The following is a 26,502-nucleotide window of genomic DNA, read 5'->3' as shown; positions in this document are numbered from 1 at the left end:
AAATGCCTTTATCTCAATTCCAAGCAAGAATTACTATTACTTTGCAGGCTCAGAGACAAAGGTAAAGAGTAAGACGCCTGTGCTATGAACCAACCAATGACCCCCAATCATGACTTGATAGATTATTTTGATACTAGACAACAGACTCCGACAGGCCTCTAGAAACCTGTTGATGACACAACTCCAGCATTATTGACCAAGCACCAGGACCATGATCCAACTGATCACACCTATCATGACGAACACCATGGAGTGCTACATGTACCACTGGCAGTAGTCAGACCTGCAGAAGCCTGTTGCTGGCTTCTTTGCCAATCAACAGTTGCATGATCTGCGCATCCCATCATGTGTCCTCGGGCACCAAGGTAGAATGACATCTTCGATTTCACGACATCTCCCTAATATTCATCAGCGCTATATCAAGATTGGCACGATCGGAATGCGCTGGTTATAACTATTTGATGTATGCATTATCGATGATAGCAGCATTGGATCAGATTGGACGGGAAAAGAACATGCTAAGTCGCGTCTTAGATGTACATTGATTGCGAATCTTAGAGGGGATTTTTCGCATCGATCTGGGGTGATCTTTTACGTTGGTGTCATATCAAGGTGATGAAATCTGGGTGCCATTCCAGGCAAAAAAGGCAGATAATTTCACCCTCTCTTGAACAAGACCAACTGAGATTCACCTTCAGAACGCAGAAGGAAATTTTTTTTCTTTCATTTGAATGACACTAGTGAGTTGTTGAGTTATTAAACATAAAGTCTACTCAACTGTTGAGTCGGAGAAGAGGAGGACTGTTATCTTATGCCCACCAAAATTGGGAATTCTTTCAAACCTGTATGTTGTTAGTGGTTACTGCATTTAAATTGCACTATGGTAGATAAGAAACCTCCCCTGGAGCTAAAAAAGGCATTTGGAAAAACCTCTGACATACATTGTGTGTGGTATTCTAAATTTATAAATGGTTGACAATATATGATGGAATTGAACTCAACTGAACCCAGCAGCTTTTTGGAACATTCAAACAAAATATTTCATTTTCATGCACATGTTATGTTCTCAGGGGCTTTTTACAGCCTCACAACATAAACTATTGAAACAGTGAAAATCACACTTAATATTTTTTTAATTGTTTTTTTCAATACATTTGTTGTAAAAAGTCTAAATTGGTGCAATTTCAATGACTGATGATGACATAGGTGTTTTGTCTGAATCAAGCCACTGAACTCACTCAGCGGCAGCCATAGCTCCTTTATGACAGTAGTTAACTATTTCATTAGGATGGACTATACATGTATTTGTGGTCAAGCAGGTCATGGCACATGGGCTGTATTTGCGATCTGATGACGTTGTTATGCAGTGCATGACAAGTTGCATTGCGTGATGTAGCTTGTAACATAAATAATTTTGGCTAAAATGCTCTGCAGCCAAGTGAGTTCAAAGGATGATTAGTCGTTTTAGATTGGGTACAGCACATTTTGAGCAAAGGAAGACTGAATCCCTTGTGAGATTGTAACATATATTTCATGTCCTCACAATGTCTTCTCCTAAACACATGTATGTGATGTTCAGTAAGTAGACCTTGTACTGTATAAAATTGTCATTCCTGTCTTCCAAGCTTTAATTTCCCATCAGATTGTTTCGTCTATAACGATTTCTTGTTACAGTCAAAACAACAGGAAATGAACCCAACTACTAGCATGGGTATAGGCGAACCATTAGAGCTCAATGTCACGTCAAGTTAACTTGATCGTATATATACTGCTCGTAGACACACAGCAAGAATACTTTACTCAGGATGGAACAAGGGGACTCCAAGAGAGAAATTGTTTGGACGGTATTTTCAAAGAAATTACCGTATTTTCCGGATTATCCCCCGCACTGCCCTATGACCCGCACCCCCTTTGACCATTACCTAAAGCCACGCAAGACCCGCACCTGATTATGACCCGCACTGCTCCAAGACCCGCATTCTCCAAAAATAGTAAGCCATTCATTGATGTTGACATCCTAGAACCGCCATGTTTTTTTTAATTGTTAACCAAAGTGGATCAATTCCAGCATGGCCGTAACTACTTTCCCTAGCGGAGACATCACAAACTATGCGATCATGGCGGAAATATTGGTTGAAAACAATGCGAAAACGATGGACATAAATCCTTATCAAGTAACCAGTTTGGTCCCCTTTTTTTTCTTTGGGGTTGGGGCTTATCCCTCTCAGAATCCACGCAAGACCCGCACCTTTGTATTACCCGCACCCCCACTTTTTGGGCCTGTTTGAGGGCAAAAAGCCGCGGGTCATACGCCGGAAAATACGGTACCTAATTTCCTTCTCTCTTGGCTCCATTGTCCTGGTAAAATCCTGTGTCTTGTGTAAGGTTATTTTGCTCTCATGCTGCATGGCATTGCAGCTGATGTTATAATAGTAAAGGCATTGCCATTATTGAGCCATGGAACAAATAAATCTAGAGATCATGGTGACACCTGGGCAAATCAGTTGGAACTGTAACGACTCCATCCCGGGCAGATGTCTTAGGGACGTCGACAATATTGTTTGATGGTTCACCAATCAATAAGCAGATGGCAGCACCAAATTACTCGCGTAAATCCTCAAATGGTTAGTGGATTGTATAACCACAGTCCAAAGTTTCATTCCAGTACTGAAATATCATACTCAGGTACTGAATCAGAATACATGGAGGGAGTAATTTGTGAATTAAAGAAATGAAACAATTTTTTTCTACACATTAAGTGAGAAATTTTCTTACCTGTGTTGTGGTGACATGTTTGGACCAGACCTTGGAGCAGAGGAAAGGTTGCGTGGCCCGACCATGGTTGCAGCGTTATTGGTCGAAGTGGCGGTGTCTGATTGGGCACGTTCTAATGACTGGACCATAGTAACGGCTTCGTGCTTGAGCTGGTTCACGTGTGTATCACAAACATTGCATCGGTCATTGATGAGTGACCGTCGGAAGCTCTCTGGGATGTGGATGTTCTCTGCTATAGCGTTTGCAAGTTCTGAGGATTCCTGAAAGGTACAATGATGAGACTCATAAGCTCAAGAAACAAAGGACGATACGTTGTTCACTGAAACAAAGATATATGTATATTAACTGGGCCGGTTGCATTGGGGGCCTGAAATGTCTAAATGTCTGAAATTACCCCTGGTCACCGGCACAAACCAGGAGATCGAGAAAAGTCTAATGATATTAGTTCTTATTACATCATCCAGATGGCAATAGGAGCCTGTCGGCGAGTAACTATCGAGTAGATGATAACATCATCAGGTATTAGGTCAGAAGAAAATCTGCACCAAAACATCAGAGGAACACTTCTGATTCAATAAAGCTCCTAACGTAATAAACAGACCGACATCAACCAACACGCATTTTCTATTGTTCTAAAATCACCACAGAAAATCTAATTGAATAACCAGATTGGGATGCGGAGAGAAAAATGGATGAAGATACCCCTTCAGACAACGCCAGGATAAAGATCCGAAGAAGACCAGCAAATGAAATGAATAATTTCCCAAAGATTAGCCGAGGTCAGAAAATTGGTTCTTTGAGGTCTAAATGCCCCACGGTTACAGTCCGGTGCCCACAACTTTAGGATGCGATTTTCGATTTTGTTGGACAGAGAAAGGAAATTGGGTCAATTGTGGAACAATAACCTTTGTCTAATTTGACAACGTTTTTGTCTCTGGTCAATGATGTGATGCACACATAACAGCATCTTGGGAGGGTTATTAGTATTCAAGGGGAAATTATGGGGACACGGAATGCCACAATTCTTCCAATAAAACCACTCCCTGTTGGGCCAGAAACTGTCATTGTAAAGCCTTTACTGTGAGACACCTGGGTTGTGATATTGTGCCACTACATTACTTCATCACATAATGGTTTAACTTCACGGAAGAAATATTTACTGAAGCTGAATCTCAGAATATGATCTTCACACCAATCACATTGTGGTCAATGCAACCCCACTGGCCCCTCAGGAACACTTCACGCCCCACAACCACAAGCAGACAAAGGATAATTAAAACTCAAAACGCATAACTAGGGCCAATTAACAATGCCATAAAATTTGAATCAGTCAATTAAAATGCACATGGGGACAGAGTTAACACGATATCTCAATGTAAAACCTCACCTCACCTTAGCCTTTCTAATTACAATAATAATTGGTAATTACTATTCTAAGGAACCTCGGTTTGATTTAAGACAATCATGAACATGTAAGGCAAGATTGAAAATATCAATTTATTAAGTTTAAATCTGGACCCCTGTTGTAAACGAAAATGTCAAAATTAATTCTGCACTTTTCTGCTGGGCTGAGATGCAAAGTAATAAGACATGATGCTCAAATTAAGTTATTCCTTGTTTTGTACATTTTTTTTAATATGAGGCTAATAGTGAGTGATCAATGATTTTGATTGTGAGTGGATTTTGATTGCGAGTGAAAATTGAGTGGTTCGGACTGGGGTTTCCAATTTCTAAGAATTGTGTTACCGCTCCCTTCAATACTACGGCTCGAAATGACATCATAGATAGGACCATTACTTCTATCTTATTGTTAGCTTTGCCAGCATTTGATAAATTTGCTTTCATGTAGGCTTTCATTGATACTGAATTGGCAATTCCTGGTCATCTATCGGAAAATGACTGAACTAAATATGTCGACTAAATATCACAATGCAAGATACAATAGATTCATGACTCCCCTGTCGCAAACGGTCCTTAATTCTTTAATAAAATTACCAAATTGCCCTCAGCAAGGGAGCACTATTTGAGAGATCAACTGAATTATTACTTTAGGAATGAGTAATTCCAGCGTTTGCAGGGTCACTAACACAGACAATGGGTCTGCAGTGTGTAGCCTTTGTGAAACAATAGTAATCTGTCTGAATGGTTTATTGGAATGGAATGGCACCCAAGGTTACTATTAATTGTATGACATCAATAACGTGGAGCTTGGGGGAGACTGGGGTGATTTATGGGAGATAGTGCAATATATGAGCACTACTGTGATACCACAGCGCGGAGAGATGGGGGTACGAGGTATCATTGCTAAAAGACACCCTTCAACGAACACAACATCTTCATCTTCAACAAAATCATCAAAAACGAGATGCAAAATGTGAAACTACTATCATCAATTTGTTCCCAATGAGATGAGAGACAAATTGCTTTCTGTCTGAATAAAGTCATTAGCAAGATCAGAGCAGAAAATTGGAAGAATGAATTAGTATCATTAGATGACCGCACAGCGTTTGTTAATATTTTAATTAATAGTTTTTTAAGCTCTCTGACAAGAATGAGTTTGAATAGTAGTCATTATGGTTTGTTTTAGCGTGGAAACCTAACACTAGCAATAAAACAATCGTAATCTGGAAAGACCTTTGTATGGATGACTTTGTTTCATTTCATATATTATGCTGTGAATAACTGTCTTGTCCTTGTCGTAGATGTGACGCAATTTGCCCTGCAATTTGTCACAGCAAGATGACTTGATACGAGAGATTTATCACAGTAACAAAATGCACAAAATATTTGCACATATCAAACAAAACGGACATATGAAATATTGGTCTGAAGTCAAAAGTGTCAGTGACTCAGATATATGCTCAGATATCAGGCTCTGAATGAAGCATAATCGTCAAGTTGAAATTATGAAAAGTGACGCTAATTTTTCATATGATCATGTCGCAAGGTTGGCGTAAGGTTTCGCTATTGTAATACAGCATACAGTTGATGTGGTATACTGTGGCGCGTTTCATGACTCACCGATTCATCAATTGTGATTGGTCTCAACTTTACTAGTCAGGTGAACCAGGTGCAAGTTTATCGGAAACGAGATGCTTTGTGAAATCGGCCATATCATACTGGTGTTTTAACCCTTTCAGTGAAATTCGAAATACTGTAGGACTCTATTTGATAAAGTTAATGTATTCTGGACCAACATGCCAACATAAAAGCCTCAACCAAATATACACACATGATATTACACTGTCGTGTCTCAAGAAATACAACAGATTGTCACAAGCTGGGATAATTACAGTAGAGGACCAATTTGATATGATGAAATATGATAGAACAATACACCAAATGTGTGTTACTCATACGCCTAACTCACGCGCACTCAGGTCGACCAATCAGTGCAGATCAATAAACCGGCAGGATATCGCATGTAGCTCAGGTAACTGAACAATTAGTGCATGATTTGATGTGGCATTTCAACTCATCTTGATACCGAATGTTGATAATAATCTCAGTTGACAAATTCTAACAGGACATGTATCTATATTTCCATGAAGCTGCATCTGTGTTTCATCCAAAGAAGCAAGCTTGCGTAGGGCCTTCTCCTGTGAGGATATTGAATCATTGGGTTGATTTTTTTTCCAGATTGCATGTGAATGAATTGTGACAGAGCCCAGTATGCACTTGAGTAGCTGGATACAAAACCTGGATACTTCGTCTCAACATCTCCTGACTACGATGCAGATTCAAAGCCCTTGAAAGACTTTTGTCTGCATTTTCCTTCAAAATGAGCGCAGGGTTGTTTAATGACTCTTGCCTGGCTATCTTCTGCATGTTCTACTGGTGACGGATTAACTTCCAATTATCAATAATATCATACTAGAGTGCAATATTGGTCATGTTTAGTTATTGCTAAGTTAGCACTGACCTCAGATGCGTCACCAAGTGAGTAAGCCACCACACTGTCCCATCATGTATCATAGCAGGTAATTAATCAATCAGTAATGAACCTCACGATTATTCACAAAGTACCAAAGTACCATCCCTATATTTAGAAATTCATCAATATTAGAGAAAGTTTAATGGTGTGTCAAATATTCTCGATGGTATTTTTGACACTTTTGATATGGTAACACTGACAAGATTTTCACTCCTTAACATGGTGGAATCACTTGGTCACCTTGTCAAATACCCAAACAACAGCTCCATTGGTCCAAGTCCATCATTTCGGAGGAATTATTTCAGTGTAGTTAATTACAAAGGACCCAAGGTGAGGTTCTTCTGCTCAGAAAATTTAAATCTGAATCCACTTGACTCCTCCAGCCAAAATCTTAAGACTTCAAATCTCAGAACACAATGTATGATGCAAGACTCTCAACCTTCATGACAAGAGAGCATTAGAAGTACATGATTAAAAACTTAATATTGTAATGAGACACTATTTCACCAAGTTACAATATAGATAATGTCTAGGATAATTACCCCGGTTGAATATGAAAGAATTGATACCATGATAATCAACCTTGCAACATCTTATCTAAAAAGGGGGTCATTGCAAGGTGATGACGAAAGGTCCTCTTATTAGATGTGAGGGTCGCATGGCCGCCTCAGGGTCTCTCAAGGGAAGGGGACAAAATGTCTCTACTCCGCAAAGGGAGGTTCATGTAACAAATCATAATCTTGCTAATTCAACATGCAATTATTCAAATGTCAGAAAACGTAACAGACCCGGAGTTAGAAAAGACAAATGTTTGTTCTTCGATTTGAAATTTGATCAGAGGCGACATTTGGAGTTGTCCAATGTGAAATTGATATCCTGAAAATGACTAAATGCACAAAGATGCCCATCTGGCTCATCATTTGATGTTGAAAATGCACCCTCCCCTCTGACCTTCACTGATAGTATTATCACCAATACCGAGCACCAATGAAACTATCCAGGCTATCCAAAAACAACTCAGGAGGGACAAAATATATGGAAAAATTAATCCTATTTTCCTTTGATAGAAAATGCATTTCCTCCATTAGTGACCTGTGTTGATTACAGCCAGAAACACGACCAGTGCATCTGGAGCCACCATACTTTGAATTAAGCATCCACACCCCCTTCATATAATCCAAGATCATCACCCCAGGGACAGAATTAGGTGCAAAAAGTAATCTCAACATCTTTTGATGTTTGCAAAACATTTCCTTCTTTGTGACCCAGTGTTATATTACAGCGGACAAGCACGGCCAAATATTGGAGTTTGAGTGAACCCATCATCACCTCTAGACCTTATCTCAGGAGCACGCAGAATTACCGCTTTTGATGTTTCTGTGAAATCTCTCCAACCATATGTGACCCAAGTTTCTATTACACAGCAAGAAAGAATTCACACCCTGTCCTTTCACAAGCAGTTAAAAGGTCCCCCATATGTTTTCATGGTGACGAGCTCGAAGGCATGGAAGGGGTCCATTTCCTGACCCCACCTCCATTATCCTCCATGTTCCCTTTTGATGTCCCTAATTTTATCAGATCCTAGTAAATGTTCCACAAGCAGGTGCAGTGTCAGTCCCTTTGTATCCAGTTTCAATTTCCCGTCATTAATTTTCAAAAACAAGCAGTTTGCTTCTGTCAAAAATATCTCACCCAGCAACAATTAGTGGATGGATACACTTTTAATGTCAGATTCTGGAATTGATTCAGTACTGTGTTTTATGCCCCAATGCTCACTGGTGTAGTTCAAAAGTTTATAATTTGAATATTATGCAAAATGCATGAACTAACTGTGAGAATCTGTGAGGGACAAAGCATCTGATTAAGACCTTGATCACTCATTAGTCCATTGGAAGTAGAAATGAAAATCATAACATCACCACCAAAAAGATGTATTGCAAAACCTTGTTAAGTCAATGACATAGTGCACGATCAACCAATCATGACTGGTCTTCTAAACCCAATGGCAACTGTAGAAACCCCTCTTAACTCATAACTTACTCACAGAGATCATTTTAATTGTGCTTAATTGTTCATATCTTATTACTTATCTCACCAATTGAAAATACCATGTCTTTAATATTGGTCATTATCTTGCACTATGTTTGACCTATTCCTGGACAAAATCTATACCTGGTACAGTAGAGTGAGCAATTAGCTCAATGATATTTCACCCAATAGACCAGTGCATCTATCCATCAATAAGTTGTAAGACAAATGGGAAACTTGACGATATTACCCGATGAAGACAAGAGATAGGAACATTCTTCAAGCGTGGATGCGGATATCATGTCACAGAATTTGAAATGACATCATCAAGATTGACCATCAACATGATCAAGTATGATCAATTTGCCAGCCGGGTGATGATGTAACATCTGATTTATGAACTGATAAGCAATGCTGACCAGTCTGACTAATTGATTTGATGAAAGATACTACATGGCTATAAAGCTTGGCTTGGCTGGAAAGTCATTGGAAGCGATGAAACATATGAGCATTTTTGTGGTTTCTTGGTGTATCCTGTTGGCATGAATGGATTAGAGATCACAACATCACCAACCTCTACATGTTAAGGTGGCGATTTCACATATCTGGGTACGATGGGGAATACTGAAATCTGCAATGGTATGCTAGGCTCCAGACTTTGCAAAAGGTTATCAGTCACTACCAAGTGAATTTGCTTCCCTAACACTTTTTCCATCTGACAATTATTGAGGCCAATATGAATTTTCATCACAAATTAGTCAAATATCCTTATGTTAACCATGTAACAATTCACCCACCTGACTTCAGCTTGGAATGCCATAGTTGAGGTTGCACTATTGTGCACTTGTCAATCTGATAAAAACATGTTGTTTCCATTGTTATATCCTATTGGATGCATTCTGATAGAAGTTGCTATCCACGTCTCCATCTTGAGAAGCAAATGCTTTTAAAACTCCCTCGGAGGTCCAAAAATAATTTACCAGGGAAGCTACCTTTTCATTTTACAACCACCATCACTGTTGAGCAAATGTATAGTGTCTGGTCCCCGATGGTTTTGCTAAGTTAATGAGGGCAGTCACAGGGACGCTTTCTCTATTGCCTTTATTATTTGTTTAAAGAGGACGACAAGATAGGGCTCCCTCAGAGGGATGCTGGTCCATTAGCAGAACTTTCAATGATATGCCATTGATTTGCTTAAGAAGTGAGGAGAGCTCTGACATGTGGATAACGGGTCAGATTCAAATGTGTTGGTGGAATGTGTCACTCAAACTTGTCAAGTTTTTTAGCATATATTTGCTCTAATTAGAAGATTAGACATCAACAAAGTGATTTTCCTCAAAATGTAATGTAACGCCTCTCACCGACAGAACGATATAGTCGCATGTGCTTACGAACAGAGTGCTCTACATTTCTCATTTATGAAGCAGTTCAATTTAACCAAATGGTGTTCATATTTGCCTCTGTGGCCATGTTTGCAGAAACTGGCCTTCACAATTCTGAACGTTGTAGCTGATCCTTGGGTAACCCACTGCCAATGTGTCAATATTGATGCAGCATGGTAGCGTGTTACTCAAGCCAATCTAATGATAGAGAGATATGCGTGGTCAGTCCAAACAGGACTTGACGATTCCGTGGTAAATCGCTTGTATTGTGCTGACGAAGACTTTACACAATAGGAAAGAATATGATGTGTTGGACCAGATGCGACATGTCTCATGGACGAAATGAACTTGATGAACCCTTGAGTAGAAGACACGCTGGGATTCAAGCAGACAACAAAGTTTGATTGGCTGATTTTACAAAGGATATTTCTCCTGCCATTTTGGTTTGCTGGTGAAAAAAATGTGTTCAGAAGATAGGGTAGTCAAAAGTTTGTTTAAAGATTTCTTGAAGAACATGACGTTTATCAGTTAACACTGATTTGGTATTGATACAGTATACGGCTTACCCTGCAGGTTGGGTGAAACTGGTTAATATGAGGTTGTGCTGAGAAAAACTGCAGAACTACTTGACCAAACAGTTGCCATGTAATTAATCTGATTTTCATTTTTATAGAAATTTTTTGTCTAACTTTTCAATTTACCAGGTGCTGGTTTAATAACTGGATTTAAAAGTCAAAAACCTTTGTTATGATTATGCTAACTATCTTCTTTTTTTTGAGGAATTTACATAGATTGACACACAGCTGCAACCGACTTCAATATCGTCCTCCAACAGCTGTAGCTACTATCGAGTTCAACAATGCCTCTTTAAGAAAAACATGTGGTGATATTACGACTGAACATACTACACGATGTACTACTACATTCAATGGTCACAGATGTCTGTCATTGATGAATCTATTGTCTTACTTGATGATAATCACCGGGACAAGCAACTGATACTCGTCTACTGACAATGGAAACAGCAGCCGATACAGAACGCTTACAGAAGGACAGTATAATACCTTTTACATCGTTCTTAATTTTTTTATCACTTGACTTAGATGGCATCAAGATGAATTGACAACAAAATAGTTTTGAAAACAATGACGTGTCTGAGGTCAAATTGGGTAGTTTAATCCTTTCAGCTGAAGCACACATTTTGTAATTAATGCTTCTTTTGGAATAAACTATTACAACCTGTTTTGAGCAATCAACCTATTTGGAGCAATCTTCCAGAACATGCTATTTTTCATTATTTTTGGCTTACCTTTCAGGACAGCACAAGTTACAGCCCTGCAATTCCATAGTTGGTAGTGGTAACTGTTGCCTCGGAGAATTAATTTTCAATTTAGCAAGGAACATTCCGCATTCTACACGATGTAGTTTATTAGGGAAACTCAGTTTCTATGTTTACTTCAATGGACAGAGCGATGAAAGTGAGGTCAAAAGGGAAGTGGATGTCAGGATGACCAGCCATAAAAAAAGCAATGAACCATAGTGTGCATGGACAAACCAAGATTTTTATAATGAATCAGGTATCAAAAAAAGTAATTTGACATTCTGTGAAACAGCTTCACCATCCATCATTCTGTCAGACTTGAATGATGGATGACTTAATCCAGCGACCTTGCCGAGTGAGAGACAATAGAGCAATATCTCGATTAGAAAGCAACATGTCATGAACAGACTGACCGTCTATATCTGATTGGCTTTTAATTATAAGCCTTTGTGAAAATGGAAATTTTTATGACGTTTCTGAAATATTGAGGAATTCATGAATGTGTGAATATTTTTCAGGGATTCAGGGATTTCTGGAAGTAAAAGGTAGGGTCATGGTCCGATGGAGTGTCCAATCAAAAGTGCAGAATTCTGCATCCCTGGCGTGCTCATAAAAAATCAGCCAATCAGAAGGCTCTCTTTGTGCTCAAGTGAAATGGGTAAAATTTCATATTTTTCATCATAAATTCCCCTGTGAAATCTGTAAAATTCATCACTCAATATTTGTCAATTGACTGACTTTAACAATTACTCATCGAATTTTCACTTTGATCACCCAGTGTGGCTTCCAACCTCACCACAGGGAATTCGAGAAACAATTTAATCACACAACATTTCATTTTTCACTGCTCTTTTATAACATCAAAACGCTGGGTTTTTTTTGACATCACCTTCTGCGATGTGATTGTCTAGTTCAACATTTAAAATGCACTAATGGTTTTAGTTTGATTATAATTATACCCATGGGTCGATCTTTGTCATATTCTGATCAATCAATTTTTCTGTTTGATCAGCAGCATAGTTACGACGGTGTACATGTATTTGGTTATCAAACATTTATCGTACTTTACTATTCACAGGACCTCTACCAGTCAGACAGGGAACTCTGTTTTAAAAGTTGTTACACTACCATTTCAGGGAGTTCTGCCCTTGTAATTCTATGCAGGAAATCTAATCTTCCCATCGTACAATTAACTGAAAAAATAGATGAAATTATCCTCAGACACAGTTATTGTCAGTGTGTATCTGGTGTTATTGATAAAGCTATACACAAGCAGAGTAAGGAGCAACCCCATACTCTGACTGTGTGTACACCTATTTATTACACACATAAAAAAAAGCCATTCACGAACGTGAAACCAGACAACAAAATATGATACAAAATAATATACGCGTCACAAAAATGATTGACAGGGGTGGACACTGGGATGTGGAATCTGACAATGATGCATTCTGAGGAAACAGACGGCTACACAATGGGGACACTCGACACCAATAAGTGGATACTAGCGTCCATCGAATACTAATCCTTGTCCTGATCAGAGCACAGATGCCAATATGGCGGCCACTGACAGCAGGGGGGACGAAATTCATTCACAATCTTTTTCAATAATGACCTTCTTTGTTTCTATACATGGTAAGAATATCAACCTAGTTTGATGACTTTTGCGGAAAAAGACCTCAAGACTAAATATGCCCCAAGGAAAATTCTATTCCTGAAAGCTTTAAAAAAAATTAATTGCTGGAGGCAAAAGCAGCCTAATCTGTACCAAAATGCTAATAAACTAACCGAAAGTTTCATTGGTAAAGCCCCACAATCAAGTCGATTGAAGACCAAGGTTTTTTTGGGACAAATAAGGCAACTAATGTAGTTCAGAGAAAACTGACAGAATATATCAAAATTACATCTTTGCTTAATGATTGGGTATTAAGTATTATTTCTGTATTGTTGAATGAATAATGAATTGATACATCTGGCCTCATGTTAATTATCATTGATGTGCGAGGTTGCATTGGGAGAATTGTAATGCTGCAAGATAGGTGGCATGGGGTTGCATTAAGTTTATTTTAGTTGTCTAATTTTATCATAAAGACTGTACTCCAGAGAACAGTTTCATGGTCATAATGCAAAACATGGTGTTTATCGAGTTAAGTTCAGAATACAAAGCAACTGCTCCCTACAATCGACAGAAAACTGGTCAATTAAATTGAAATGCTAGGACATAAATGGTCCTGCGTTTATGTAGAAACAGCAATATTGTACACTTCAAGTTGATCATCACAAAGGACCTTGAATAAATTACTTATAGTGTTATCAAGCTATAATCCAGCAGAAAAGGCATTATAATTTTGAGTTCATCAGTCAATCCTAAGTTATATAATTATTTTGTCATAATCCGCCCCTCTGCAACTTTCCTCCACACTGGTGGACCAGAGATAGGGAACCACGCTAATTCCTTTGTCCATTCCAGCCGTAAAACTTGCACTTTTAACATTGTGATGATAATGAGCCCTCACTTGGGGAGATCTTGGTATCTGCTTCAAGGTTAACAAGGAAGAGAAAGTGTCTTGCTTAATCAGATTTACTTTCTTTGTCTACAACCGATGCATGTTTTTGTTAATTTGTACTATATCAGCATCGGATTCGCTTTTCAGTTTTTAGTATAAAGAGAAGATTTTTGTGCCCTTTCATCCTGCTATATTGGTCAGAGCTTGCTTCTCCCCCCCCCGACCCCCAACCCCTCCAAAAAAGACCCACCCATTTTCAGATACACACAGCAGATATTATCGAAGACTCAGGGCAGCTGAACAAACTTTGAAAATTCTACGTTTTATTTGTCCTCAAATGTCAGTGGCCATATTCCCCAGATTAAACCAACAATACAATACAATCACCTTGGCAGGCCAAATCACACCAGTAGGTATCATAGAGCCACGCTCCATATGAAACCCTAACAAACAGATGAAAATCACCACAATGAAGCCTTGGCATTTAAACTTCAGTATTTGGACAAGATACCCAGGATATCTAGGTCACTTGCTGATGACAACAAAAACAAACTGAGTTCTCTCAGGTGCATTACATCGGTTATTTTCTTCCACTGGAAACCCTGTTCATGTGGTACCAAACTTGCATGGAGACACTACAATCATCTTTTCATTGACTCGGTTACATTTTTTTTCATGATTTCGATACACTTCTCAGGGGGTTTTGTTCAGCTAGTTCAGACAAGAATGCAATACAAACTTTTGAATTAAGCATTTTAGAGATTACTGTCATATTCTCTTTCTTAACGTTACTAGTCTTATTTCTAGCTTTGTTTTCATCAGAAATTATGCATATAGCTTCACAATATGAAGATATCATCATCATCATAGCCAACCTTGCAGAATTAACACAAAATTGCCTCTCTGGGTACTGTGACAATAATCAGCGATCACAGCAACCTGCAATCAAAATTAAACCAAATTACCAGTTTTACCACTGACTAGAGATCTATTTGGGGCACATAGCAGTGATTATGATCACAGGTAGCAGTGGCAAGAATTGCCCGTTTTTGCAGTGCTTAAGGGTTAAACCGCAATTCAAGGTGGAAGTGATTTCTAATTACGAGTCTAGACAGCTTGGTAAGAACAAGGAAACGAATCCAGACAATGCATCAATATAATGGTCTAATTTTCATTGCCAAGGGCTATGACAAATGTTCTTTGAAGTTCTAATTATTGGATAGCAAGGAAATCACAAAATTTGTCACTTTTTTTATATGGATTTGGAGAGATGACATAAACTTACGGTTGAGATCATGAGAACAACTTTTTTTTTTCTTTTAAATAAGAAGTAACTTGAAGTCCTATTCATAAAAAATAACTGCACCAAAAATGAGCTATGACTGCTGATAGTTATGCATTGATTTCTGATGAAACAAGAAGATCTAAAGGAATCCAAAAGGAGTCCAGATGACTAAAGAACAGGTACTGACAAATGAAGAAAAAATACTTCTCAAGTACCAGTATCATGAAAAGGAAACGGAAAGAGGACGAAGAGGACGAAGAGGAAGAAGTAAAGATTTGAAAAGCAAGAAAAGGTAATGAAGAAGCAAGCAATAAAACCACACTAAATTACCACTCCAAGCTGACAGCAATCCTTGTGCTACAATGACAGTATTAGCGACATTCCCAGCGGATTTCTTGGATAATCAATCGGTCTGACTCCATGTAATTTATTTTAACTCTGGATGCTAGAGATACAGAGTGGGGAAGTTAGCCTCTGGGCTGTTCGAGCTGTATCGGTCTTCTATCTTGGAGGCAAGTTACATATTATTGAATCACCCTACAATCACTTGTTTCGTCTTTGTTCACATTCGAGGATACGGAGCATTCTCTCATCATTCGTTTGTGTGCAGGGCAGTGACAACTTTCTTGGGGGTGTCAGGCAGGGTGACAAGCACTGTTAAGTAATGAGCACCAACTGTTCAAAAAGAACTGGTGTGACCAGAACACTCGCTAAGAGACCATTTAACCAATCGAAGTGCAACATTCCGAATGTTGAAGAGACCAGAAGTGAGATTTGCAGCAAGGCATTAAATGAGTGTTGCAAAACAGTTACAACATAAAACAATGACAAAGCATTCATCAAATGATCCAACATGTCCAGAGAAAAAGAGTGCAAAGCTCAGATATACTTTAAGACCTTGCAGTGAGGAGAACATCCACTTTCAGACACATTCCAAAAGTTACGAAAACAAAAGTGAGAAGACACACGGATCCAAATGAAGACGCCAACCTTTTTCCTTGTATTCTTGTTCGTTGAGTTCTTGGGATCGAAGTTGTTACTTACCTGGAGAGAGATAGGAGAAATGGTTAGAAAATTTGCAAACTTTTGATTGTTCTTCTTGCACCTATATCTAGCCCTTTTAAAAGGACTACTATAAGAAATTATCACTCTCTGATATAAAATTGGAATTATTGCTATATCTGAAATCAAAATGAATCTGAAACATAAATGAATAGAAAATGTTGTGTTAAACGATGGTGTAGATATCACACTAAACAATTAGTTTCCGCTAATACCTTGGCTTTATCTTCACAATGTTGTGTGATATACCCTGGCCTAAGGAAAAAATTAGAACAATAATTCCAAACCAAACCATAGCAAAACGTATCACAGGAAATAATCCATTGTTGTGCTGGTCACTCAAGGGAACTGTTAGAACCAGCAACTGCAAGTATCAATTTGATAATCAGAGAAAGAAAAACCAATGCCTTATCAAGATCCACTCCATCAGATGCAAAAAAGCCAAACCATTTAACAACAGAGGACAACCGTGTTCTTTGCACATGCACTACTATTCATTTTACAATTTGAGATACAGAGGAAAACCTTCCCTATAAATCTCTGAAAACTTTTTTTAAAGAGCTATGGCCATAAACTAACCTGACTCCACCGTTTTCGCTTCTTTGACTTCCACGTCCAAAACATTTTCAAAGCTTCCATTTACTAATCCAAGATAATCCAACAGAATCAACTCAAAGACACAAAATATAAGTATAACACACATGCCTACGTGTGTTTTACTCAACATGGACCCGGCTTCTCTGCATGCAGACTCCCAGATCAGACACCTGGTTCAAGCCGTATCAAGCTGCGTTTAATTGTCCTGAGGATAATACTCGTCAGATTGACAACTCATCCTAGCAAATGAAAACATTTTACGAGCCACGCATCGAATCTATATAAATAACAATGCGAACAAAAACGCAATGATCACGAGGCCATAGATTGACAACTTGGGAACCGTGCATGTGAATAATATTTTGCAAATCGGGCTCCAAGGGCCTCATGAGGGTGGAGGCAATCAGAACAAATGAATCGTCACCTACCATTGCATGTTTGGTTTAACTAGATAACATGGTCAGTATGAAAACTTTATTCATTAGGACAGTCGACGCGAAAAAAGATCAGGAATCTGACCATATTCGAACAATTAGAAGAAAAATAAAGGCGGGCCAGCTGAAATTAGAAGATAGTTAACTGATTTTCTTCATCTGAAATATAAATAATTAAGAAGGGAGGAAATTGGTAGATGAATATTGCTTCCACGGTGGAATGAATTTTTCTGATTAGAAATGTCTTTGTTATTTGGAGGAGAAACTTCAATAGCTGGAGACAAGCTTTCTGAGGAGACAAGTGGATTGAAATGAAGAAGCACTGTGAAGTGGAATACAGCACCCTAGACAACACAATCTTGTAAACTATCTTCTTGAACAGAGTAAAAACAAATCATCATTTGTTGGTGTACAGGTGCAACTTTCAAGGGGGAAACTAAATGATTTGTATATCTGAACTTTCATTATCTTAAAGGCAGTAAAAAGGAAAAAAGGGATAATTTTAACATCAACCTGACACATACAATCTTTGCACACCCAACTATGAATTAATCACAATGTCAATCAAATAGAAATTTCTTTAAAAATGCAAAAAGTCATAATTCAATTCAAATTTTAAGCTCATAAGTTCTATCAACCAGGTTAATTATCAAGAGATATTAACGCACGGCAATGATAATCCATTGATAAGTTGGGATTAATGTAACTCAGAGTCCAGGGTGACCTAAATAGAATTGATGAGTATCACTGTGTACCTCACCTCAACTCCAACTGAAAGCTTAAGTGTAAAATGGCTCATCAAAGTACTCAAATATGGTTCTAGTGAGGTTGATTTCAGTTGCGTGATTCTCCAGAAATATAGGCGACATCCACCGCAAAAATACTCGAATTGATAGAGTGTCATGCTACCATGAAAAAAGTGTGATTGACAGCTCATTCAACAATGGAGACTTTGCAATTCTTTCCACACCATGAATGAGCACATATCGTTATATTGAATTATTTGTCAGAAACAATACACGGATGGAGTTAATTTTATTTCAGGTGGTTATATCATTACATACATTAATGCATGCATGTACTTCGTTGTGAGCATTTTCACGAGAAGTTCATAAACTTGAGCTGAAACGAAGTAGACCATTATTTGGATGTACGGCAAAGATAGGTCCGAGTCAAGTTCACTCCAGGACTGCTAAGCACCAGTGTAGATTCTTTATATGGTGGTGTGCATTTCACACAAGAGATGTTCATCATGTCAATGTGATGCTGATTGCACACAGGTGCTTTTTTACATTGGGAAACTTGATTGAATGCTTTAGGGATGGAGTAGAGTCCAAACTTCATGTTGTGTACCAGGGATAGCACATTAGCCGCACAACATCTGCCATAAAGAGATGATAAAGGAAACGCTAAAGAATTGCACAACTTAGGAAGACATTACACCTCATTCCCTGAGCTCCAAGAGCGAAGCCAATTTGTGTCTCCTCACCTTTTGGACTTGTCATTTGTTTTTATTGTTTTAGCCATCTGCCCTCGGTGCAAGTTTAACACCATTGAGGTCCCTTTGGACCTCTCCCTGTCAGTCAAGACACTTTCCCTTCTCTTGTTCTGATGAAAGCATCACTTCTTTTTCTCCAAGTGTCGAGAACTTTCATATTGAAGAAAGGCTTACTTGTCCAGTGAATGCTACGATGAGACATCTAGAGAAATGTCAACCAACCGCCTGGTTTTATGACATGGTGACTTCCCTCAAGAGCATCCCCATAAAGAAATGAAGAAGATAATTAAAGTTTACATGGAGCTTTACCGTCAAACTGCATGAGTCAGATTCAATTTTCGAGCCTAAAGTAATCAAAGTAATAAGGAATAAAAGCCATCTTTTTCTTTTAATTTGACGACAATGTCGAGGAGAGTAACCAAATAACCAAGCCAAAATGAGCATTGTGTATCCACCCAATCAAAATCATTTTCCATCATTTCTACTCTTCATCCTCATCATTGCAAGATAATGTCTTCCGTAGTAAATGGTGCTCGAAGGTTGTCGAGTAGTTTCCGTGATCATATCTCCGATAGTAAGGTTGCTGATTTCCCCGCGATGCCACGTCTTCAGCCCTTTTCTGACGACTTTATGAGCAGCTATTGGTCACACTTCATACTTGATCAACATCATCGACGCAGGATCATAAAATCATCCAGCGTTTACCACTTCGATCCAATTACTTTGCAGAAGCTTACAAATTACATTTATGAATGCATCAGAAGGCACTGACTAATATCTCCGGTTCAAAGTGCTGGTATGGGCAAGGCCCCTCCCCTGGGAGAAAGGTCTGACTCCTGAAACCATCAGCAAATTGTTCCATACTGTCATATAACTTGCAATGATAAGATGACTTCATCAATGTGGATGGCTCGACACTTGTGACACTAGTACAGTTATTTCACTAATCCATAACAGGTGACGATTATTAGATTTGCTGGGTAATGCCATGTAATCTGATTAGGTATTTGTTACTTGGCGGACATGACAGGCAGCAGCTTACTGACCTCTGAATGTCATCATATGTTTAAAGTTTGGTCAACCTTTCTTTTTGGATTGATCATTGCTTTCGGGAGGATGAAATTCCGAGGCCAAGATTTAGGACATCCAGAATAAATCGATCTTGAAAATGTTGAAGGGTTTTGGCTAAGTCCATCAAACAATGACTGGATCAGACACTGACATACAAAGTTGCCCTCCAACACCAATCAAATATGAGTTCACTTTAAAATGATTAAATTGGATACTGTAAAGGGAATCCCACAACCATTAAGGGGAAGGATTTAGTGGAAGGCTCTTGACACTCAAATGAAACGGGATTAAACTGTGAACCAATTGTTCTGGATGTGTCATATCAGGGCACCCCTGCACTTAATGTCACCATCAGACACTCAAGATCATTTTTTTTACAATTAGTAAAAGAATGTGAGGATGAATTGAGAGACAAACAAAGGATTTTGAAATGAAGTTGATGATATTTGAGATGGCTTCCCAGTAGGGGTCAATGGGATGTTATTGAAACGAAGCCCTAATGGCTAAATCGTATTATGATTTTCAATCAATATGATATGAAGGGTTACAGGCGTTCTACAGGGAAAAGTGCAAGACCTTGGTTCAGAAAAAGGCAGAGTAATAGATGTCAACTATTAAGTAACTGAACTAAAATGCAGATGGAACGAAGAAGAAAAAGAAGTAGTAGTAGTAGTGAAGAAGAAGACAGATGACACAAGCTGAGAGTCCACATTTTGATCAAGTGCAGAAAAAGATAGGAAATTAATTTAATCTTAAAGTTGAGTTGTGATATTCAAACAGTCTCCAAGGCCAGCCTCTCACAGAGCAAATGAATATGACCTTCATGTCAACAGCAGAATAGGAGTTAAAGGATGCTCATTTACAGATAGGATGTCAACCATCCACAGGGGAGGTGGAAACAATTAGGAGATCAATAGGGAGAAAATAAGGGATGCAGTCATGTCTTCTGGCACTTTTTTGGCAAATTCCCAAGGTCAAAGCAATGTCGAGATTGATTACAACACTATTGCCCATCACCTGCAAGATCCATAGATTAAAAGGGAAGTATAACCTGTATACACTGCCTTAAATGAGTCATGAAATTATTTTGTGAGGGGTCATGCCTTTCTGAAGAAAATCAGACAATTCCTTAAGACGTCAAACTGCTTCAGTTAGTTTGTAGCAGATATCAGTACATCATCCTCTGGAGTTCTAAGAGATCCAAAAAGACTCTATAAAGCTATAAAGATGTCTCACATCAATTCACCGTTCGTCATTGAATACAAAGAATATAAGTGGAACAATTGGTTTAGCCCAAGGCAAGAACATGTAGCTTCAAATTCTCCTTAGGGGCTTCCAATTATCAGGTAAGCTAACAATGATGAAGGTGTCAAGAGTCTGTGAGACATTTTTCCAGTCTCTGACTCAGTCATTCCTATGGAGAACCTGACAATCCCAAGGTCACTGTTCCTAGCAACTTGGGAATACCATTTGCCACCCTAATGTTAACAAACTAACAGTAAATATCGAATAGCTTATACGTTATCGTTTTGGCTTTGATAATAAGGAGATTAGACTGCACGAGGAGCATGAAAGCATGATATCTGGAACCGATGCTTGCGCAATGAAGGCTGGTGACAAACCTTCTGGTTAACTGAGCACACAAAACTGGATATAAGGAAATGCTTCAGATAAACTCGACTTATAGAAAATTCCACCATCCTCTAATTCTTGAGGGTTTTTTAAGGTCTTATACTACTGGACTAAAAACAACTGTCACAAAAGCAAGTTCTCTCGAATACTGCAGTGAATTTTGAACTGACATCTTGCTATAGCTATATCCCTTGCAACATTATGCAATTTGGTACACTATAAACCAAAGTTTTCAGCACTTGGGCATTAATAAAACAACCAGTATGTACCCCAAAGGCTTTCCTGCAGTGAGTCAACTGAACATTGCAAATGTATGTTGCCTATGGTTGAGGGAGCTTCTTCAGGAATGTTCCTTTAGGCCACAGGCTGGCATTGAATCTCAACATTCCAATTCATATCAGGCTGATCAAAATAATGCATTGATGAATACAATTTTTGTATATAAAATGTACAGGTGTTATTGCATGTTAAGGGTGGAAGAACATGAAGCCTGGCATTGGCAATCCTAGAAGGAGGTTCTCTGTCAAGTGGAAAATGTGCTTTTCTTTCCTGGAGGATTCGTGTCGATATGTCCCTATCGGCAATGTCTCAAGTGGATGAGGAAACAAGGCAAACCAATGGCTCCACAACGCGATCGCTGAGGCAGGACCCAATAAATTGATTAATCCCACCGGGTGATACAGCACTGCATCAAGGACAAAATCATGTACTTAACACAGAAATATTGATAACATCATATGATAATTAATCAAGAATAGAAATGTTATTTTCGCATATTCATTCAGACAAAATCATCTGGAAAAGTCAATTTCATGCATTGTCAGCTTGGCCTGGGTGAGTCACAGCTCGAGCAGGCGAGCACGCATAACTGCTCTACCTGGTTATTAGCTAAGCTGTTCTATGCACCTGGTTATGGCCGAGGGATAATTGGACACATGGATAATACGCTGCACTGCATCGGGATGAGTAATCTTAAAGATTAGCACAGATTTAGTATTAGAAGTGACAAGTAAGTTACAAACTTACAATGGGACTTCGGTGGTTGAGGGTTCAAGTATAGAATATGTCAAACTAAGCTGAGAAAATTTGATGAAATTTTGAAAATTTGATGTTCTGGTATATAATGATAATGCCAAGGATTATGGCACCATAACAAAATGCGAAGGCCAAGCCTAACTCAATCAAGGAATTGCAGGATTATTTAAGTATAAGACTTACAAACTACCAAGAAAATTGATGGCTGAGGGATGGCATGTGTAACATGCTAAGCGGAGAATATCTGATGAAATTTTGAAATACATATGATGGAACTTTTGAGAGCACGTATACAATTGTACCAAGACAAATTTAATGCATGTCTCCATCAATGAATTGCAACATTACGTAAGTGTGCAACAGGACTACAGGATTTTTATCGGATGTGTGGAATTCACTATAGGCTACTGTCCACTTATGTCAGTTTATCTTTAAGGGAACGAAGTCATCCAAAATCACAAGACGTCACCCAAGGAATGTCAAGCAAAACGAAACATACTGGAATCATTCATGCAAGCTCAAGGTTGATGATTATTTCTGGTGACTCCTGCTCCATAAATGGTCTTGTCTATTGTTCTAGCCTGTTCAATCGTCCCTAACAGATGCTTCTGAGAGTCGAGCCTTCAAACATCAAGGGACCAATCAAGAGCACTTTTAATGTAAAATTCATGCATCCTCTGACTTGATAAATGAATTTGATAAAGAAATGAGAAAAACTGATGACATTTTGTTCTCTTTAATTGGAGAAAGAGGAGTGCTATGACAACAGCATGTCCTCAATCGGTTTTGATTCAGGAACATTTTGAATTTTCAGAGATTTACAGAATGGGATGAGGCAGGTAAAATCCTCAGACTGATTGTATTAGAATTTGCTATTGAGTTTTGTTAGCCGAGAGAAGTAATGATTATTGGTCGAGACAAAGCTGAAACCAAAAAGAAAATCCTGAAACAACATTTGCTTATCAACAACAGTTATCACCATACACTTTCTTGATTCATGCATGTACTCAAAAGAACGAAAAAAAGCTTCAATTTGTGGCATAATACAAAATAAAACCACTCCTAGCAAAAATCAGCAAAACTAGAATCCAGTTACTTCAACTTATCAAATGAAAAGGAAACTAAAAAACATATCAATGGTAGATTCCCTATGCCCAATAGATTTTAATTTTCACTCCAGAGATTCCACTTCCAAACTATTTACTGAGACATCTTACTCATCAAAAACAATGGAAAAATACCGCCCCTATAGCAATCTAAACCAATTTCAACCTCAGCTGGGAATACAGTGACGCTACGACATCCGCATTATTTTGCTAACACAACCGCCGGTCCCAAAATTTCCTAATTTCCACGCCGTCCCATGTCACATTCTTTGTTCCGGTCTCTCTAAATGGCTCACGGGTGTCACCGTAACTTGCTTTGTTTTCCCCTTTGCTAATAACATCTCAAAAAGCCCCAGGATAGGATTTCATCAAATTGCTCGGAAGAAATGTCTTAGCTGTCCAATGCTATTAAGAAGATGCACAGAAGATGCATGAGCGGTGAAAAGAATAGAATACTGACAGGAGGAGTTTTTACCATAATGTACCAAACTAGTATTTGGAGTAATTGAGCCGTTAATAATACTGTCTTTGTTGAGATTTTTATAAAGGAACTGGCACGCTCCTATTTCAATATTAATTGTAAGCTGTCAATCATGGTTGTAGTGACATCCTTAAGAAATTTTGTTACAGATGAAATGACAAGAAAGACATTTTGAAAACCATCAAACTTCTAAATACAGAGGCGGAAATGGAATGTAACCGATAGGGTATTTGAGAATTCAAGACCAGGTTGCTGTATAATCCAGATTTTGAACTTGAAATTGTGATGATGAAAATATGGCCTGTATATTTATTTCATCAATTTCGTTTCGTAGACCAACATGCAGATACGATGCATGCTAATCTGATTGCATTAGTGTGCATGATACTGCACATCACATCTTATCCCTTACGATGTTCTAAGACAACCTTAGAAAGATTATCACCTTTAAAAAATTCTCACTTGAGCACTGTCACTTCATGAAAGAGGATTGAAGGTCAGAACAAAGAGATTCTAATCCTATAATTGAGCAAAAATATCCCAACTTTCTAAGTTTTCAATTACAATGATATGAGGCCGGACAAGTCAGCGACTTAGAGAAAAAAACAAAAGCAGGTAAAAATACGAAACAGCGAGGAGACATTTTTCGTTAAATCTGCCACAGGCGATGTTGTGCAGCTTTGTGACATGCATTTTTGTGGTCCCTTGGGTATTCAGATCAAGGATATGCCACGAGGAATGTTAAAAAACACATGGAGGGATTTAGGTTTGAAATTGACTGCAGGTTGACGCGACCGGAGGCAAAGTGGATACACTGATCAGACACAAGACAAAGATATTTTGCACCCGTGACACTGCTATAATTTTTTTTTGGCAGATCATTTCGGGAAACATCAGCTTTCAATTACACAGAGGTATTCAGCCACTTCCTGCATTTGTTTTTAAATGGCCAATATGTCAAAATATACAGTCAATACATCAGAGACGACACCCATTGACACTTAGATCCATCTCCTGTTGATAAGCAGTGAAGACAGTGGCATGCAATGCATGTGAAACAAAAATACTCCATGTAGACACGTCAATACATTTTGATGAAAACACATGGCCGCCAGCAAAAAACCCATCTAAAATTCAATGAAATCATTCTGCATTGGTGAATTTATTCAAGTTTTACAGATGCTGCATTAAAATAAATGGATTCGTAAAGAACTTAATACTTTTCATCAGGCATATCATATTAGATTTTATGGTGAAAAAAAATCCAAATATTCACCATGATATGCAACAATGGCAAAGCTTCGTCTAGGAGATTGTAGTTTGAAACATGCTGTGTTGATATATGATGAAGAACAATTGGTTCTGTCTACCGTGCATGGGGAGATTTAATAGAATATGACAAGTTGTCATTCATCCAATGAAGCTGGATGCAACATGTGCTCTGGCATAGATTTTTCACAACTGATAGGGTATGATTGATCATGCCTATAGGCTTGAAGACTGATATTGCATTTTTTGCATATCTTTTTAATCCCGTGGGCTTTATTAGTAAGCTGCAAACAAAGGTGAAAGAGGTTCTTTTTTAATCAGGTAGGCTACACTCTAGTCTCATTTTAGACAATACATTTTCATCTTCACATGAACAGATCAAATATCATTGAAAAAGCAACAAAATATCCCTTATCTCGACAAGTGTTGCCAGAACGAAGGCCTGAATCCACTAATGGTGGCTTACAATAAGCCTTGCTGCTTTCACTGGCATTTGTTTTCTGTTTCAGGACTTGGATTTGTTGAGCAAGAAGGCCTAATAGGGTCATTAGATGAAACTGTTGTCCTCAAAGGCCCTAATGAGTCAAGTCCAAGTAATGAATCATTGAAGACTTGAGTAAGACCTTGATGCTGCACAAGAGTAGTAGGAAAGTTAGTCATGATGATATCATGCACAAAATTAAGTATAGTCATTAGAAATCAGGTTCCATTGGGTGAGCAGCTATTTCAAGGACTTAATCAGTGGAAGCACTTGATTGCTCATGGTCAAGGGTGAAATTCTTCAAGAAAGTTCAACAATTTTCGAGAAATATTATGGATTCCTCGAAGGATAACTTGTAGAAACTGTTGAACTGCTCAAGGACCTCGTTTCAGAAAATTAGATTTTCTACTGGTTTGTGAGCGTACACTTCCATTTGCAGCAAGGATGACGCCACAAATGGCACCATTACAAAACTTCAGTGCCTAACATTGGGCAAACAATACAAGAATAATGAAGCATTGAAACCCACTTGATTAGCAACTGATGCCTTCCTACTCTTCACTTAATTCATACTTTCTTACGTTTTACATCCAGATTGCAGACA

The 26,502-nt window shown here is 38.4% G+C and overlaps 1 protein-coding gene across 1 annotated transcript in view; it reads right to left on the bottom strand.

Moving 5' to 3' along the window:
• Positions 1-26,502, bottom strand: part of LOC135484857 (kinesin-like protein KIF26A) — a 299,588-nt gene that overhangs the window by 157,494 nt on the left and 115,592 nt on the right. Inside the window, exons 6-7 of the mRNA XM_064766551.1 lie at positions 16,223-16,276; positions 2,776-3,035 (exon numbers count right to left, since the gene is read on the bottom strand). Coding sequence (XP_064622621.1) covers positions 2,776-3,035; positions 16,223-16,276 — 314 coding nt within the window. The remainder of the gene's footprint in view (positions 1-2,775; positions 3,036-16,222; positions 16,277-26,502) is intronic.

The sequence above is a fragment of the Lineus longissimus genome, chromosome 3 (genome assembly GCF_910592395.1).
Source record: "Lineus longissimus chromosome 3, tnLinLong1.2, whole genome shotgun sequence".
In the NCBI taxonomy this organism is placed as follows: domain Eukaryota; kingdom Metazoa; phylum Nemertea; class Pilidiophora; order Heteronemertea; family Lineidae; genus Lineus; species Lineus longissimus.
This window is presented reverse-complemented; position numbering and strand designations above follow the sequence as displayed.